This window comes from Dendrobates tinctorius, unplaced genomic scaffold, assembly GCF_039654945.1.
Source record: "Dendrobates tinctorius isolate UK_male_01 unplaced genomic scaffold, ASM3965494v1 ptg000158l, whole genome shotgun sequence".
Lineage (NCBI taxonomy): Eukaryota > Metazoa > Chordata > Amphibia > Anura > Dendrobatidae > Dendrobates > Dendrobates tinctorius.
Window position 1 is genome coordinate 9,594,344 of NW_027361825.1, and position 17,600 is coordinate 9,611,943.

Below are 17,600 nucleotides of genomic sequence, written 5' to 3' on the forward strand. Positions count from 1 at the left end.
TGGAGTTGTGGTTGGAGTTGTGGTAGGAGTCGTAGTCGTGGTTGGAGTCGTGGTTGGAGTTGTGGTTGGAGTTGTGGTTGGAGTTGTGGTTGGAGTCGTGGTTGGAGTTGTGGTTGGAGTTGTGGTTGGAGTTGTGGTTGGAGTTGTGGTTGGAGTCGTAGTCGGCGTCGTGGTTGGAGTTGTGGTTGGAGTTGTGGTTGGAGTTGTGGTTGGAGTCGTAGTCAGCGTCGTGGTTGGAGTCATAGTCGGCGTCGTGGTTGGAGTTGTGGTTGGAGTTGTGGTTGGAGTCGTGGTTGGAGTCGTGGTTGGAGTCGTGGTTGGAGTCGTGGTTGGAGTTGTGGTAGGAGTCGTAGTCGTGGTTGGAGTCGTGGTTGGAGTCGTGGTTGGAGTCGTGGTTGGAGTTGTGGTTGGAGTTGTGGTTGGAGTCGTAGTCGGCGTCGTGGTTGGAGTTGTGGTTGGAGTTGTGGTTGGAGTTGTGGTTGGAGTTGTGGTTGGAGTCGTAGTCGGCGTCGTGGTTGGAGTCGTAGTCGGCGTCGTGGTTGGAGTTGGGGTTGGAGTTGGGGTTGGAGTTGTGGTTGGAGTCGTGGTTGGAGTCGTGGTTGGAGTCGTGGTTGGAGTTGTGGTTGGAGTTGTGGTAGGAGTCGTAGTCAGCATCGTGGTTGGAGTCGTGGTTGGAGTTGTGGTTGGAGTTGTGGTTGGAGTTGTGGTTGGAGTCGTAGTCAGTGTCGTGGTTGGAGTCGTAGTCGGAGTCGTGGTTGGAGTCGTGGTTGGAGTCGTGGTTGGAGTTGTGGTTGGAGTTGTGGTTGGAGTTGTGGTTGGAGTCGTGGTTGGAGTTGTGGTTGGAGTTGTGGTTGGAGTTGTGGTAGGAGTCGTAGTCGTGGTTGGAGTCGTGGTTGGAGTTGTGGCTGGAGTTGTGGTTGGAGTTGTGGTTGGAGTCGTGGTTGGAGTTGTGGTAGGAGTTGTGGTTGGAGTCGTAGTCGGCGTCGTGGTTGGAGTCGTGGTTGGAGTTGTGGTTGGAGTTGTGGTTGGAGTTGTGGTTGGAGTTGTGGTTGGAGTCGTAGTCAGCGTCGTGGTTGGAGTCATAGTCGGCGTCGTGGTTGGAGTTGTGGTTGGAGTTGTGGTTGGAGTTGTGGTTGGAGTCGTGGTTGGAGTCGTGGTTGGAGTCGTGGTTGGAGTTGTGGTAGGAGTCGTAGTCGTGGTTGGAGTCGTGGTTGGAGTCGTGGTTGGAGTCGTGGTTGGAGTTGTGGTTGGAGTTGTGGTTGGAGTCGTAGTCGGCGTCGTGGTTGGAGTTGTGGTTGGAGTTGTGGTTGGAGTTGTGGTTGGAGTTGTGGTTGGAGTCGTAGTCGGTGTCGTGGTTGGAGTCGTAGTCGGCGTCGTGGTTGGAGTTGGGGTTGGAGTTGGGGTTGGAGTTGTGGTTGGAGTCGTGGTTGGAGTCGTGGTTGGAGTTGTGGTTGGAGTTGTGGTAGGAGTCGTAGTCAGCGTCGTGGTTGGAGTCGTGGATGGAGTTGTGGTTGGAGTTGTGGTTGGAGTTGTGGTTGGAGTCGTAGTCAGCGTCGTGGTTGGAGTCGTAGTCGGAGTCGTGGTTGGAGCCGTGGTTGGAGTCGTGGTTGGAGTCGTGGTTGGAGTTGTGGTTGGAGTTGTGGTTGGAGTCGTAGACAGCGTAGTGGTTGGAGTCGTAGTCGGCGTTGTGGTTGGAGTTGTGGTTGGAGTTGTTGTTGGAGTTGTGGTTGGAGTTGTGGTTGGAGTCGTGGTTGGAGTCGTGGTTGGAGTCGTGGTTGGAGTTGTGGTAGGAGTCATAGTCGTGGTTGGAGTCGTGGTTGGAGTCGTGGTTGGAGTCATGGTTGGAGTTGTGGTTGGAGTTGTGGTTGGAGTCGTAGTCGGCGTCGTGGTTGGAGTCGTAGTCGGCGTCGTGGTTGGAGTTGTGGTTGGAGTTGTGGTTGGAGTTGTGGTTGGAGTCGTAGTCGGCGTCGTGGTTGGAGTCGTAGTCGGCGTCGTGGTTGGAGTTGTGGTTGGAGTTGGGGTTGGAGTTGTGGTTGGAGTCGTGGTTGGAGTCGTGGTTGGAGTTGTGGTTGGAGTTGTGGTAGGAGTCGTAGTCAGCGTCGTGGTTGGAGTTGTGGTTGGAGTTGTGGTTGGAGTTGTGGTTGGAGTTGTGGTTGGAGTTGTGGTTGGAGTCGTAGTCAGCGTCGTGGTTGGAGTCGTAGTCGGCGTCGTGGTTGGAGTCGTGGTTGGAGTCGTGGTTGGAGTTGTGGTTGGAGTTGTGGTTGGAGTTGTGGTTGGAGTTGTGGTTGGAGTCGTAGTCAGCGTCGTGGTTGGAGTTGTGGTTGGAGTTGTGGTTGGAGTTGTGGTTGGAGTCGTAGTCGGCGTCGTGGTTGGAGTTGTGGTTGGAGTTGTGGTTGGAGTTGTGGTTGGAGTCGTGGTTGGAGTCGTGGTTGGAGTTGTGGTTGGAGTTGTGGTAGGGGTCGTAGTCAGCGTCGTGGTTGGAGTCGTGGTTGGAGTCGTGGTTGGAGTTGTGGTTGGAGTTGTGGTTGGAGTTGTGGTTGGAGTCGTGGTTGGAGTCGTGGTTGGAGTCGTGGTTGGAGTTGTGGTAGGAGTCATAGTCGTGGTTGGAGTCGTGGTTGGAGTCGTGGTTGGAGTCGTGGTTGGAGTTGTGGTTGGAGTTGTGGTTGGAGTCGTAGTCGGCGTCGTGGTTGGAGTCGTAGTCGGCGTCGTGGTTGGAGTTGTGGTTGGAGTTGTGGTTGGAGTTGTGGTTGGAGTCGTAGTCGGCGTCGTGGTTGGAGTCGTAGTCGGCGTCGTGGTTGGAGTTGTGGTTGGAGTTGGGGTTGGAGTTGGGGTTGGAGTTGTGGTTGGAGTCGTGGTTGGAGTCGTGGTTGGAGTTGTGGTTGGAGTTGTGGTAGGAGTCGTAGTCAGCGTCGTGGTTGGAGTTGTTGTTGGAGTTGTGGTTGGAGTTGTGGTTGGAGTTGTGGTTGGAGTTGTGGTTGGAGTCGTAGTCAGCGTCGTGGTTGGAGTCGTAGTCGGCGTCGTGGTTGGAGTCGTGGTTGGAGTCGTGGTTGGAGTCGTGGTTGGAGTTGTGGTTGGAGTTGTGGTTGGAGTTGTGGTTGGAGTCGTAGTCAGCGTCGTGGTTGGAGGTGTGGTTGGAGTTGTGGTTGGAGTTGTGGTTGGAGTTGTGGTTGGAGTTGTGGTTGGAGTCGTAGTCAGCGACGTGGTTGGAGTTGTGGTTGGAGTTGTGGTTGGAGTTGTGGTTGGAGTTGTGGTTGGAGTCGTGGTTGGAGTCGTGGTTGGAGTTGTGGTTGGAGTTGTGGTAGGAGTCGTAGTCAGCGTCGTGGTTGGAGTTGTGGTTGGAGTCGTGGTTGGAGTCGTGGTTGGAGTCGTGGTTGGAGTTGTGGTTGGAGTTGGGGTTGGAGTTGTGGTTGGAGTTGTGGTTGGAGTCGTAGTCAGCGTCGTGGTTGGAGTCGTAGTCGGCGTCGTGGTTGGAGTCGTGGTTGGAGTCGTGGTTGGAGTTGTGGTTGGAGTGGTTGGAGTCGTGGTTGGAGTTGTGGTTGGAGTTGTGGTTGGAGTTGTGGTTGGAGTTGTGGTTGGAGTCGTAGTCAGCGTCGTGTTTGGAGTCGTAGTCGGCGTCGTGGTTGGAGTCATGGTTGGAGTCGTGGTTGGAGTCGTGGTTGGAGTCGTGGTTGGAGTCGTGGTTGGAGTCGTAGTCGGCGTCGTGGTTGGAGTCGTGGTCGGAGTCGTGGTCGGAGTCGTGGTCGGAGTTGTGGTTGGAGTTGTGGTTGGAGTCGTAGTCAGCGTCGTGGTTGGAGTCATAGTCAGCATCGTAGTCGGCGTCGTGGTTGGAGTCGTGGTTGGAGTCGTGGTTGGAGTCGTGGTTGGAGTCGTGGTTGGAGATTTGGTTGGAGATGTGGTAGGAGTTGTGGTAGGAGTCGTGGTTGGAGTCAGAGATGTGATTGGCGTCGTGGTTGGAGGTGGAGACGTGGTTGGAGGTGGAGACGTGGTTGGAGGTTTAGTCGTCTGTGCTTCGCAAATGTTTAGCGCTGTAGTAGTAATTTAACAAAAGACAATAGAATAAGTTAACATTACTTAAAATTTTAAATGCATTATTTAAGTATACAGTTAACATTTTTCTTATTATAGATTTTGTTGTCACACTCATCCAACTGTACGAATGGAGAATGAATGCAGAGTGTGTGTTATAAGCTCAGATCTGATTATCACTAGTTCACTGCTCTGCTGGAATGAAAATCTATGATCCACTAGATTTTTCAGAAAATGGCACCATATTTACATGTACCTATATTTGCATGCAACTGGCTGATTACCTTTCCAGATTCTGCAATCAATAGCAGTCTTGACATGTGGCCTTTTTCATCCCCGCAATAAAATCACTTGGAGCTGAATGTCAATAAATCTCCTGGTGTGATAGATATGTGATCTTTGATATCCAGCTGTAGGCAGGGTGTAACAAGTGTTCTGCCTTTGCAATATCATAGGTCTCAGTGCTGATGCATTGCAATGCATGATACCAGTCATCAGAGTAATAAAAGTTAAAATTACATAGAAAGACTAAGTAAAGAAGTTTAAAAAAATTTGGAAGATTGAAAAAAATATTTAAAATATAATATAAATCTATATATATAGAAGTGAATGTATGTATGTATGTGTGTGTGTATCACCAACCAATCATGAAGCATCTTTAATTTTACCAGAGCTGTTCAAAAGAAGATGAGCTGTGATTGGTTGCTTTGAGCAACAGTTTTCCTTGCAACCAATCACTAAGCAGCTCTCATTTCACCAGAGCTGGTTAAAAGTAGCTGAGCTATGATTGGTTGCTATGAGCAAGTTTTCCCACTTGACAACACCTCAGCAGACACTGACATGGTGGGAGAAATCTAGCATCTTCGGGAACATAAGCTCCCAGTCATTGTCTGCCCCCCTGAAAGGAGCAGAGAGCACATGAAAAAAATGAATTCCCCCCCTCCCTGCCCATATCCCCATCACACATTCTCCATCCCATAGGCACATCTTCCCTCTTAAAGGGATCATTGGTATGGAAGTCAGAGCAAATCCATCCAGGGCTTTGGTTTTTACTCCAGGCCTCTCTTAAAGGGATCCCTGGTATGGAAGTTAGGACCGTTCCACTCAGCTCTGTGGTTCTGACGCCAGGGTCTCTTAAAGGGATCATTGGTATGGAAGTTAGAGCAAATCCACTCTGCGCTTTGGTACTGACCGAAGGCCTTTCTTAAAGGGATCTCCGGTATGGAAGTCAGGGCAAATCCATCCAGCGCTTTGTTTCTGACCCCAGGCCTCTCATAAAGGGATCCCTGATATGGAAGTTAGGACCGTTCCACTCAGCTCTGTGGTTCTGACCCCAGGGTCTCTTAAAGGGATCATTGGTATGGAAGTTAGAGCAAATCCACTCTGCGCTTTGGTACTGACCGAAGGCCTTTCTTAAAGGGATCTCCGGTATGAAAGTCAGGGCAAATCCATCCAGTGCTTTGGTTCTGACCCCAGGTTCTCTTAAAGGGCTCTCCTGTATGGAAGTTAGAGCAAATCCCTCAATGCTCTGACTCTGACCCCAGAGTTCTATTAAAGGGATCATTGGTATGCAAGTCACGGCAAATCCACTCAGCGCTCTGGTTCTGATCCCAATCTCTCTTAAAGGGATCCCCAGTATGGAAGTGAGGGCAAATCCACCCTGCGCTTTGGTACTGACCCCAGGCCTCTCTTAAAGGGATCTCCGGTATGGAAGTTAGGGTAAATCCCTCAGCGCTCTGATTCTCATCCCAAGCTTCTATTAAAGGGATCATTGGTATGCAAGTCAGGACAAATCCACTCAGCGCTCTGGTTCAGGGATCCCCGGTATGGAAGTTAGGACCATTTCACTCAACGCTCTGGTTCTGACCCCAGGCTGACGGGATGATGTGGGATATTAGGGGTAGTAGTCCGGTGGCTCTGGCTGATGGAATAATGTAGGATATTAGTGGTAGTAGTCCATGAAACAAGAGGGGATTATAGGAAGAAAAATGGGAAGCACAAGCTTCTAAGTGTAGTAGTTAGTTTCCAATATGGTGTGGTTTTGGGTGGGGGCTGAAAGGTCTGTTTTTCAGACACAGCCAGATACTCAGATATGCAGGATTTTGCACTCTGAGGAATCTTACAAAAGCCATATACTAAATGAATGTTATACAAAAAGTTTCACATAAAAAATTTTTCACATAAAAAAGACAATTAAAAATATATATAAAAATAATTAAAACAAATTTTTCACACTAAAAATTTTTTTTTCCTTTTTCTGAAAACATTATAAATATAATAAAACTAGATGTAAAATTTCTTTAAAATGTTATTAAAATGTTATTTTTGTATCAAATCCCACTTCAGTATGTTTATTAATATTTTAAAGAAATTTTACATATCGTTTTATTATATTTATAGTTTTCAGAAAAAGAAAAAAAAAATTTTTAGTGTGAAAAATTTGTTTGAAATATTTTTATATATATACTTAATTGTCTTTTTTATGTGAACATTTTTTATGTGAAACTTTTTGTATAACGTTCATTTGGTATATGGGTTTTGTTAGATTCCTCAGAGTGCAAAATCCTGTATATCTGAGTATCTGGGTGTGTCTGAAAAACAGACCTTTCAGCCCCCACCCAAAACCACATGCAGGGAGATCTGCTATAAAATGTGTTCAGACAGATAGAATCATAGAATCATAGAATCGTAGAGTTGGAAGGGACCTCCTGGGCCATCTGGTCCAACCCCCTGCTCAAAGCAGGATTCGCTAAATCATCCCAGTCAGATGTCTGTCCAGCCTCTGTTTGAAGACTTCCATTGAAGGAGAACTCACCACTTCTCGTGGCAGCCTGTTCCACTCATTGATCACTCTAACTGTCAAAAAGTTTTTTCTAATATCTAATCTGTGTCTCCTCCCATTCAGTTTCATCCCATTGCTTCTAGTCTTTCCTTGTGCAAATGAGAATAAAGTTGATCCTTCTACAATGTGACAGCCCTTTAGATATTTGTAGACAGCTATTAAGTCTCCTCTCAGTCTTCTCTTTTGCAAACTAAACATTCCCAAATCCTGCAACCTTTCCTCATAAGACAGGGTATCCAGACCGGTCACCATTCTGGTCGCTCTTTTCTGAACTTGCTCCAGTTTGTTGATGTCTTTTTTAAAATGTGGTGCCCAAAACTGGACACAATATTCCAGATGAGGTCTGACCAAAGAGGAGTAGAGGGAAATAATGACTTCACGTGATCTAGACTGTATGCTTCTGTTAATACATCCTAGAATTGCATTTGCCTTTTTTGCTGCTGCATCACACTGTTGACTCATATTCAGTCTGTGATCTATTAGTATACCCAAGTCTTTTTCACATGTGCTGTCACTTAGCCCTATTCCTCCCATTCTATATTTGCTTTTTTCATTTTTATTGCCCAGATGTAGTACTTTGCATTTCTCCCTGTTAAAAACCATTCTGTTAGTTGCTGCCCACTTCTCCAGTTTATTTAAATCTTTTTGAATCCCCTCTCTCTCTTCTCTAGTATTAGCTATCCCTAATCCGTTTATATGCTTGACATTATACCTGAGGAAGACTCTTAGCAGTCAAAACTGGTTGTATTCTAGTTTGAATTAAAAATAAAAATCATCCTTGAATCTAAATATCAAGTTCCATCATCTTCCTTCAGGAGCGCAAATTGCTGGGAAAAACATTCACCAAGTGGTAGTAGTCTGGTAGCTTTGGCTGACGGGATGATGTCGGATATTAGTGGTAGTAGTCCAGTTGCTCTGGCTGATGGGATGATGTGGGATATTAGTGGTAGTAGTCCGGTGGCTCTGGCTGACGGAATGATGTAGGATATTAGGGGGAGCAGTCCGACGTCTGTGACGGGATGATGTTGGATATCAGTGGTAGTTGTCTCGTAGCCCTGGCTGACGGGATGATGTGGGATATTAGGGGTAATAGTCCGTTGGCTCTTACGGCATGATGTGGAATATTAGGGGTAGTAGTCCTGTGGCTCTGGCTGACGGGATGATGTGGGATATTAGAGGTAGTAGTCCGGTGGCTCTGGCTGATGGGATGATGTGGGATAGTAGTAGTCCGGTGGCTCTGGCTGACAGGATGATGTGGGATATTATAGTGAACTAGCTGAAGAGCCCGGCGCTGCCCGGGCATAGTAACTAACTGTGGTTAGTTATAGCAAGTTATAATTATCCTTCATCCCATAGTCCCGTGCCCATATACCCATCATACATATCCACGATCCCATAGTCGAGTGCCCATATACCCATCATACATCCTTCATCTCATAGTCCCATGCCCATATACCCATCATACATATCCTCCATCCCATAGTCCCGTGCCTATATACCCATCATACATATCCGCCATCCCATAGTCCCGTGCCCATATACCCGTCATGCATATCCTCCATCCCATAGTCGAGTGTCCATATACCCATCATACATCCTTCATCTCATAGTCCCATGCCCATATACCTATCATACATATCCTCCATCCCATAGTCCCGTGCCTATATACCCATCATACATATCCTCCATCCCATAATCCCGTGCCCATATACCCATCATACATATCCGCCATCCCATAGTCCCGTGCCCATATACCCGTCATACATATCCTCCATCCCATAGTCCCGTGCCCATATACCCATCATACATATCCGCCATCCCATTGTCCCGTGCCCATATACCCGTCATGCATATCCTCCATCCCATAGTCCAGTGCCCATATACCCATCACACATCCTCCATCCCATAGTCAACCATTATGACATCATAATGAGCGGCGGCAGGGCTTGCAACCTATGATGACATCAGCGTCGCCATGGCAACCATTGTGACATCATAATGAGGAGCGGGGCTTGATACGCACACACTGTTTCCCCAGTTTGCAAATAGGGGCATTATAACATCATAATGAGGGGCGGGGCTTGACGTGCACACACTTTTTCCCCAGTATGTAGATAGGGGCAAAATTGTTTGGTGAATTGGAACGCGCGGGGTTAAAATTTCATCTCACAACATAGCTTAGGATGCTCTCGGGGTCCAGACGTGCGACTGTGCCAAATTTTGTGGCTGTAGCTGCGACGGTGCAGATGCCTATCCCGGACATTCACACATACATACACACATACACACATACACACTTTGAGCTTTATATATTAGAATGTGGCTATGTGGAGTGGGTGGGGCTCTACACAGCTTTATATGTATAGATATAATCATTATAATTTATTGCAACTAACCATAGTTAGTTACTATGCCCGGGCAGTGCCGGGCTCTTCAGCTAGTACAAAATAAAAAGCAAAAAATATTACATCAATAAATACATATTTTTTAAAAATAAACATAAAAAGCACACACAGTTTGTGTTGCCACATTCGAAGCAACGTAATCTATAAAATTGGCAGACTAGTTAACCCCTACAGTGAATGGCGCAAAACCAAAAGAAAAAATATTGAAATTATCCATGGTTTTTATCTTACTGCTGGATAAAAAGTGGAATAAAATGCAATCAAAAAGACAAATGTAAATAAAAATGGTATTGCTGAAAACATCATCTCGGCCCGCGAAAAACAAGCCACAATACAGCTCAATCAGCGGATCAATAAAAAAAGTTATAGCACTCAGAATACAGATGTGCAAAAACAATATTATTTGTATAAATTTGCTTTTATTGTGTAAGAATGGCAAAATATAAAGAAAGATATTAATAAGGCATCATTATATTCGTACCTCAAATAACTTTGTAGGCAGAAAAAATAGAAAAATTATATCTTTCAAAATATGGCACTGTAAAAACTTGCTTTTGTAAAAAAAAAGGCATTTTCTAGTGTGTGACAGCAGCCAAACATAACGAAAACTAAACGATATTGCTGTAATCGCACTGACTCGAATAAATAAGCTATCTAATCACTTATACCGCAAGAGGAATAGCATAAAAAATAAATAAAACTTATTCTCCTCTTCTGGCTGATTTGTTCATTCTGCCTCTCTACACTGAGCGCTTACACCAGGATTTCCATTTAAATTTCTAAAATTCGTGATTCAGATGGAAGCCCAGAGGGAAGATTCCCTATAATGAGGCAGATGGAGGCATTGGGGACTCCATGTGGCCTATCCGGCAGTGTACTTATTTTTAAGAGTGCAGAAAAGCGTGGTCGACCACAATTTTGTACACCTCTTTGAAGCTGGATATCACCAAATAGAAGCCAGGCAGAGTCCAGGGCATCGCTGCTGCATATTATTGATTAGTGACTGATCCCTCAGGGGTTTCTGCTTTGTAGATTTAGATAGAAATCGGGATGGAAGTGATCAGCGTAAAGCATAAGTTAAATGTGAACTGATCCAAAATGTTCTGTACCCCAAAAAAGCCAAGAATAAAAGCTTCTGCTCAACCTACAAAAAGCAAGTCCCCACTCAGGTTCATCATCTGTTAACATAAATATTACTGGCAGCCCAAAGACTCGAGAACAGTGACATTGCTCCACCAGAAGAAACCTGCACTCCCAAATCCAAATGCCACCTTCTTCGGAGCCCCACAGTGTGCCTAAACTGCAGTTAGTATTCACATGTCTGGTATTAACATAGTGAGGAGAGCCCACTCTATTTACAGGATGCATATCTCCTGAAGTACAAGCTGAGCACAATATATGAGCACCACAATGTACTGGGCACTACAAGGTACAGGCACTACAATGGCAGATTTGCATTTTCACTCAGAATCAGCCATTGTTGCTTGTTTTTGAAAAACACCAATAGTCAGATTTGTCACTATAACTGTAGATAAATTCCCAGAGTGGTGTAATTTCCAAATTACATACTGGGGTCAGTTGAGGCAGGTTCCTGCTCTTCTAGCACTTGTATATGGAATTTGCAAACTCTTCTATGAAAATTTGTGCTCCATTCCGAGTCTGAACAGACACATAAGGGGTATTGCTAAATGCGATATGGCATCCACAATCTAATCCAGACAATTTTGCACTCCAAAAATAAAATAGCGCTCCTTTCCTTCCAAGTCCTGCCATGTGCCCATACAAGAGTTTCTGACCACATAAGGGGTACCGCTGTATTCAGAAGAAATTGCACAGCAAATTATTTGGTCCATTTTCTCCTGTTACTTTTTTGAAAATGAAAAAATTTGAAACAGGTGTCAAATAAATATTTTTCTGAAAAAAATTAAGTTTTAATTTTCAATGTCCAAAGTTTTAAAAAACTGTGAAGCATCTGTGGGTTCAAGATGCTCACCACACATCTAGATAAATCTTTTGAGGGGTATAGTTTCCAAAATATGGTCACTTTTGGGGGCTTTCCACTGTTTAGGCATATCAGGGGTTCTGCAAATGCGACATTCACTATTCCAGACAATTTTGCACTTGAAAAGGAAAATGGTGCTCCTTCCCTTCTGAGCCCCGCTGTGTACCAAAACAGTAGTTTTCCACCATTTATGGCATATCGAGGTACTCAGAAGAATTTGGACATTTTGTATGGTCCATTTTCTCTTGTTAATCTTGTGAACATGAAAAATTTGGAGTTGAAACAACATTTTTGCGGTTAAAAGTAAAATTTCCATTTTTTCCCTCCACATTATTTTAATTCCTGTGAAGAACTTGAAGGTTTAATAAACTTCTTGAATATGGTTTTGAGCACTTTGAGGGGTGCAGTTTTTTTTTAAATAAGATCAACGTTGGGTATGTAGCCCCTCAATGTTACTACAATTGTGATGTATTCCTTAAAAAATAGGTTTTGAAAAAATTATTGGAAAAATGGAAAATTACTAATAAACTTTTAAACCTTCTAACTTCCTAGCATAATATTATGCTTCAAAAATGATGCTACTGTAAAGTAGACATATAGAAAATGTTATTTATTAACCATTTTTTGTGGTATAACTATCTAATTTAAGGGCATAAAAATTCTAAGTTTGAAAATCGCTAAATTTTCACTTTTTTGTCAATTTTGGGGCTTTTTATAAATAAACTCAAATCATATCAACCAAAATATACAGCTACCACGAAGTTCAATATACCAAGAAAAAAAAACAGTCTTAGGGTACCGTTACACCTAGCGACTCACCAGCGATCCCGACCAGCGATATGACGCGGTCAGGATCGCTGGTGAATCGCTGGGTGGTCGCTAGTGAGCTGCCACACAGGCAGATCTCACCAGCGACATCGCAGGGGATGGGAATCGCTACTTACCTGTCAGACGAGGCGATCCTGTGTCCTCCCGCCCGGCTCCACGCGTCGCTCGTCGTCACAGCAGGAAGCGCCGCAGGAAGTGGACGACGAGGAATGGTCCAGCAGCTTCTCGCGCGATCAGCGATAAACGGCGGGGGAGCCGGTCGGAGGTAAGTATCACATGCAGCGATATCGCTAGTAATATCGCTGTAACGTCACAAAATCGGTGACTTTACAGCGATATTGCTAGCGATATCGCAGTGTGTAACGGGGGCTTTAGAATTACTGGGATATCTTAAAGTGCTCTAGATTTATTACCTCATAGAGTCACGCTGGTCATATTTTAAAAACGAGGCTCGGTCATTAGCGTACAAATGTAGCTAGATCCTTAAGGGGTGAAACTAAGATGTAACACATAGCAGCAATGAGTATTTGTACCCTTTCCTTATGGAAAGAAGGAAAAACGAAATGTAATGGGTTGAAAGAACATGCACAGGTATATGGTCTCCAAATATGCCTAAATATTAGCAAACAAGAAAGTGGTAAATGTACTTGAGACTTAAAAATGGGATGGGAACCCTAGGATCTTCTATCACAATATTTTGAACTAAAAGGTGGACAGAGTAGTTGGCCACAATTTGTAGATGTAAAACAATTGCACAATTGTGCATTGATATATGGATTTTATATGCAGTCAGTTACTTGCACAGATGTTACTTATAACGTATGTTGCAGGATAATCATGGCTTTTATAATGGAGCATCCATCGCAACTCATGCGATTCGTATACGTAGTATGGGAGCACGGACGTCCGTTTTGATCAAGTGTGGGTTTTCCAGTAGAAAGAGAATTATACCAGCTCAGAAAAAGGACTCCAAAGTATGTCTGAAGCGCATGACTGTACTTTGTTATGTCTTCAGTGGGACTGTCATGGAGTTCCTATTTTTTTCCCCTAATAAAGTATGCTATTTTTTACGTGGACCTGTAATCAATCCTATTCTACTTATCAGGGCTTTTGACTGACTGTTGAAGATATGTCCAAGATCAACTTTCTGCAGAAAACAGACAAATTAAATACAATAATTGGACATACAAGCAATGAAAATCACAACCGCTAGGTGGCCATATATAGAGACATATAGCTTAAGAGGACCTGTGATTTGCTACAAACATGTATTTTAACTGTTAAAAATGCTGCTGTTTAACTGTTGAAAATGTTGCTGTTCTCCTGACTCCAGCGACATTTTTCTTTTGTTACTGCATCTCTCTGTTCCTAAAATATTGCCCTCTCTTCCCTGTATGGAAATCTGGTCTTTTAAGCCAAGTGAGCATGGTCAGCAACTCTTTATAGGCATCTTCTTTAGGAACATGCCCAGTTGGTTAAAAAAAGACTGGGTTTATATACAGAGAAGAGACGGCCATCTTGAACTGAGAGATACATGAAAAAATGAAAAGCATTGCCGAATTCAGGAGAACAGTGGATAAAAAATGTACATAATAACACAATTTCTGGCATTTGACAGGGTGCCTTTATGTCCCCATAGAGCAATGTGAAATCATGTTTATGTTTTGTAACTGGAAATTCACCTTATTCATACTCTATATTGAGTCAATCAGAAATGTAAAGATGGTCACATTTGGTGATATCTGTACCATGTTGAACCCTAGGGTGGTGAGGGCACATTTTGAAACCATTACCTTGGTCTCCAAGTCAAGCATTTCAACCATTTCATCAAGGAATGATTTAATTGACTTTGATGAATAAGGATACATTGAGGAATGGGTCATCCATAGAGTTGAGCGATACCGTCCGATACTTCAAAGTATCGTATCGGATGGTATCGGCCGATCTTTAAAAAAAGTATCGGTATCGCCGATTCCGATACCGGAAGTCCCATTCAAGTCTATGGGACTTCCGGTATCGGAATAAGAAAAACCCTTTCCTGCCCTTGTACAGCCTCTCTGGGGTCTGTACGGGCCTTTCGGGGGGCTGTGCCGGCCTGCCAGGGGGTCTGTGCAGGCTCCGGTGGTCTGTGTCGGCCTGCCGGGGGGCTGTGCAGGCTCCGGTGGGCTGTGCCGGCCTGCCGGGGGGCTGTGCCGGCCTGCCGGGGGGCTGTGCAGGCCTGCCGGTGGTCTGTGCAGGCTTCGGGGGTCTGTGCAGGCATCGTCCGATGGGACTACAAGTCCCATCGGGCGATGCCTGCTACCATGACAGTGATTGACACATTAGCCAATGATGGGACAGTAGTAGTCCCATCATCCGGCTAATGTGTTAAATGTAAAAAAAAAAAAAAAAAAATTACATGCTACATACATACAACATGCATACTACATACATGCTACATTCATACTACATACTACATACATGCTACATTCATACTACATAAATACTACATGCAACATATATACTACATATATACTACATACATACTACATATATACTACATGCATGCTACATACATACTACATGCTACATACTACATACATACTACATGCATGCTACATACATACTACATGCTACATACATACTACATATATACTACATGCATGCTACATACATACTGCATGCTACATACATACTACATATATACTACATGCATGCTACATACATACTACATGCTACATACATACCACATATATACTACATGCATGCTACATACATACTACATGCTACATACATACCACATACATACTACATGCATGCTACATGCTACATACATACTACATATATACTACATGCATGCTACATACATACTACATATATACTACATGCATGCTACATACATACTGCATGCTACATGCATGCTACATACATACTACATACATACTACATACATACCACATATATACTACATACATACAATACATTCATACAATACATACATAGACATACAGTACATATAACATAGAGTAACATACTTACCAATACTTGTCACATTGTTCCCCGAAGCCATTGTCTTTCCGGAATAAATATTAACATAACAAACCACAAAAATACTCACCCACGATCCGAAGCAGTCCACGAGTGTGTCCCACGACGATCTTGGGTAGAGAACTGCAGCATCAGATGATGCTGCCGTTCTCTACGGGCTGCAGGAATCCAATGACGGAAGGTAGGTATCCTTCCGCACTGTATTCCTCCGCCACTTAAAAAAAAAAAGTCCCTAGTCTCACTTTATGCCATTGCTGTGTGGGAATTTCCCACGCAGCAATGGCATAAAGTGAGACTAGGGACTTTTTTTTTTTTAAGTGGCGGAGGAATACAGTGCGGAAGGATACCTACCTTCCGTCATTGGATTCCTGCAGCCCGTAGAGAATGGCAGCATCATCTGATGCTGCAGTTCTCTACCCAAGATCGTCGTGGGACACACTCGTGGACTGCTTCGGATCGTGGGTGAGTATTTTTGTGGTTTGTTATGTTAATATTTATTCCGTAGACGACAATGGCTTCGGGGAACAATGTGACAAGTATTGGTAAGTATGTTACTCTATGTTATATGTACTGTATGTCTAGGTATGTATTGTATGAATGTATTGTATGTATGTAGTATATATGTGGTATGTATGTAGTATGTATGTAGTATGTATGTAGCATGCAGTATGTATGTAGCATGCATGTAGTATATATGTAGTATGTATGTAGCATGCATGTATGTGGTATGTATGTAGCATGTAGTATGTATGTGGTATGTATGTAGCATGTAGTATGTATGTAGCATGCATGTAGTATATATGTAGTATGTATGTATGTAGCATGTAGTATGTATGTAGCATGCATGTAGTATGTAGCATGCATGTAGTATATATGTAGTATGTATGTAGCATGCATGTAGTATATATGTAGTATGTATGTAGCATGTATGTATGTGGTATGTATGTAGCATGTAGTATGTATGTAGCATGCATGTAGTATATATGTAGTATGTATGTATGTATGTAGCATGTAGTATGTATGTAGCATGCATGTAGTATGTATGTAGCATGCATGTAGTATGTATGTAGCATGCATGTAGTATATATGTAGTATGTATGTAGTATGTATGTAGTATATATGTAGTATGTATGTAGCATGCATGTAGTATGTATGTAGCATGCATGTAGTATGTATGTAGCATGCATGTAGTATATATGTAGCATGTATGTAGTATGTATGTAGTATATATGTAGTATGTATGTAGCATGCATGTAGTATGTATGTAGCATGCATGTAGTATGCATGTAGTATGTATGTAGCATGTATGTAGTATGTATGTAGTATGTATGTAGTATGTATGTAGCATGCAGTATGTATGTAGCATGCATGTAGTATATATGTAGTATGTATGTAGCATGCATGTATGTGGTATGTATGTAGCATGTAGTATGTATGTGGTATGTATGTAGCATGTAGTATGTATGTAGCATGCATGTAGTATATATGTAGTATGTATGTATGTATGTAGCATGTAGTATGTATGTAGCATGCATGTAGTATGTAGCATGCATGTAGTATATATGTAGTATGTATGTAGCATGCATGTAGTATATATGTAGTATGTATGTAGCATGTATGTATGTGGTATGTATGTAGCATGTAGTATGTATGTAGCATGCATGTAGTATATATGTAGTATGTATGTATGTATGTAGCATGTAGTATGTATGTAGCATGCATGTAGTATGTATGTAGCATGCATGTAGTATGTATGTAGCATGCATGTAGTATATATGTAGTATGTATGTAGTATGTATGTGGTATGTATGTAGCATGTAGTATGTATGTAGCATGCATGTAGTATGTATGTAGCATGCATGTAGTATGTATGTAGCATGCATGTAGCATGTATGTAGTATGTATGTAGTATGTAGCATGTATGTAGTATGTATGTGGTATGTATGTAGCATGTAGTATGTATGTAGCATGTATGTAGTATATATGTAGTATGTAGTATGTATGTGGTATGTATGTAGCATGCAGTATGTATGTAGCATGTATGTAGTATGTATGTAGTATATATGTAGTATGTATGTAGCATGTAGTATGTATGTAGCATGCATGTAGTATGTATGTAGTATGTATGTAGCATGCAGTATGTATGTAGCATGTAGTATGTATGTAGCATGCATGTAGTATGTATGTAGTATTTTTTTTTTTTTTTTTTTTAACATTTAACACATTAGCCGGATGATGGGACTACTACTGTCCCATCATTGGCTAATGTGTCAATCACTGTCATGGTAGCAGGCATCGCCCGATGGGACTTGTAGTCCCATCGGACGATGCCTGCACAGACCCCCGAAGCCTGCACAGACCACCGGCAGGCCGGCACAGCCCCCCGGAGCCTGCACAGACCACCGGCAGGCCGGCACAGCCCCCCGGCAGGCCGGCACAGCCCCCCGGCAGGCCGGCACAGACCCCCACA

At 43.4% G+C, this 17,600-nt stretch overlaps 1 protein-coding gene across 1 annotated transcript; it reads right to left on the reverse strand.

Annotated features, from left to right (window-relative positions):
- Positions 1-1,824: 1,824 nt before the first annotated feature.
- Positions 1,825-2,595, reverse strand: LOC141052182 (uncharacterized; the record flags this gene model as incomplete). Its single annotated transcript, XM_073549405.1, has 1 exon — positions 1,825-2,595. A coding segment is annotated over exon 1 (771 nt), but the record flags the coding sequence as incomplete, so codon positions are not given.
- Between the last annotated feature and the right edge of the window lie 15,005 nt (positions 2,596-17,600).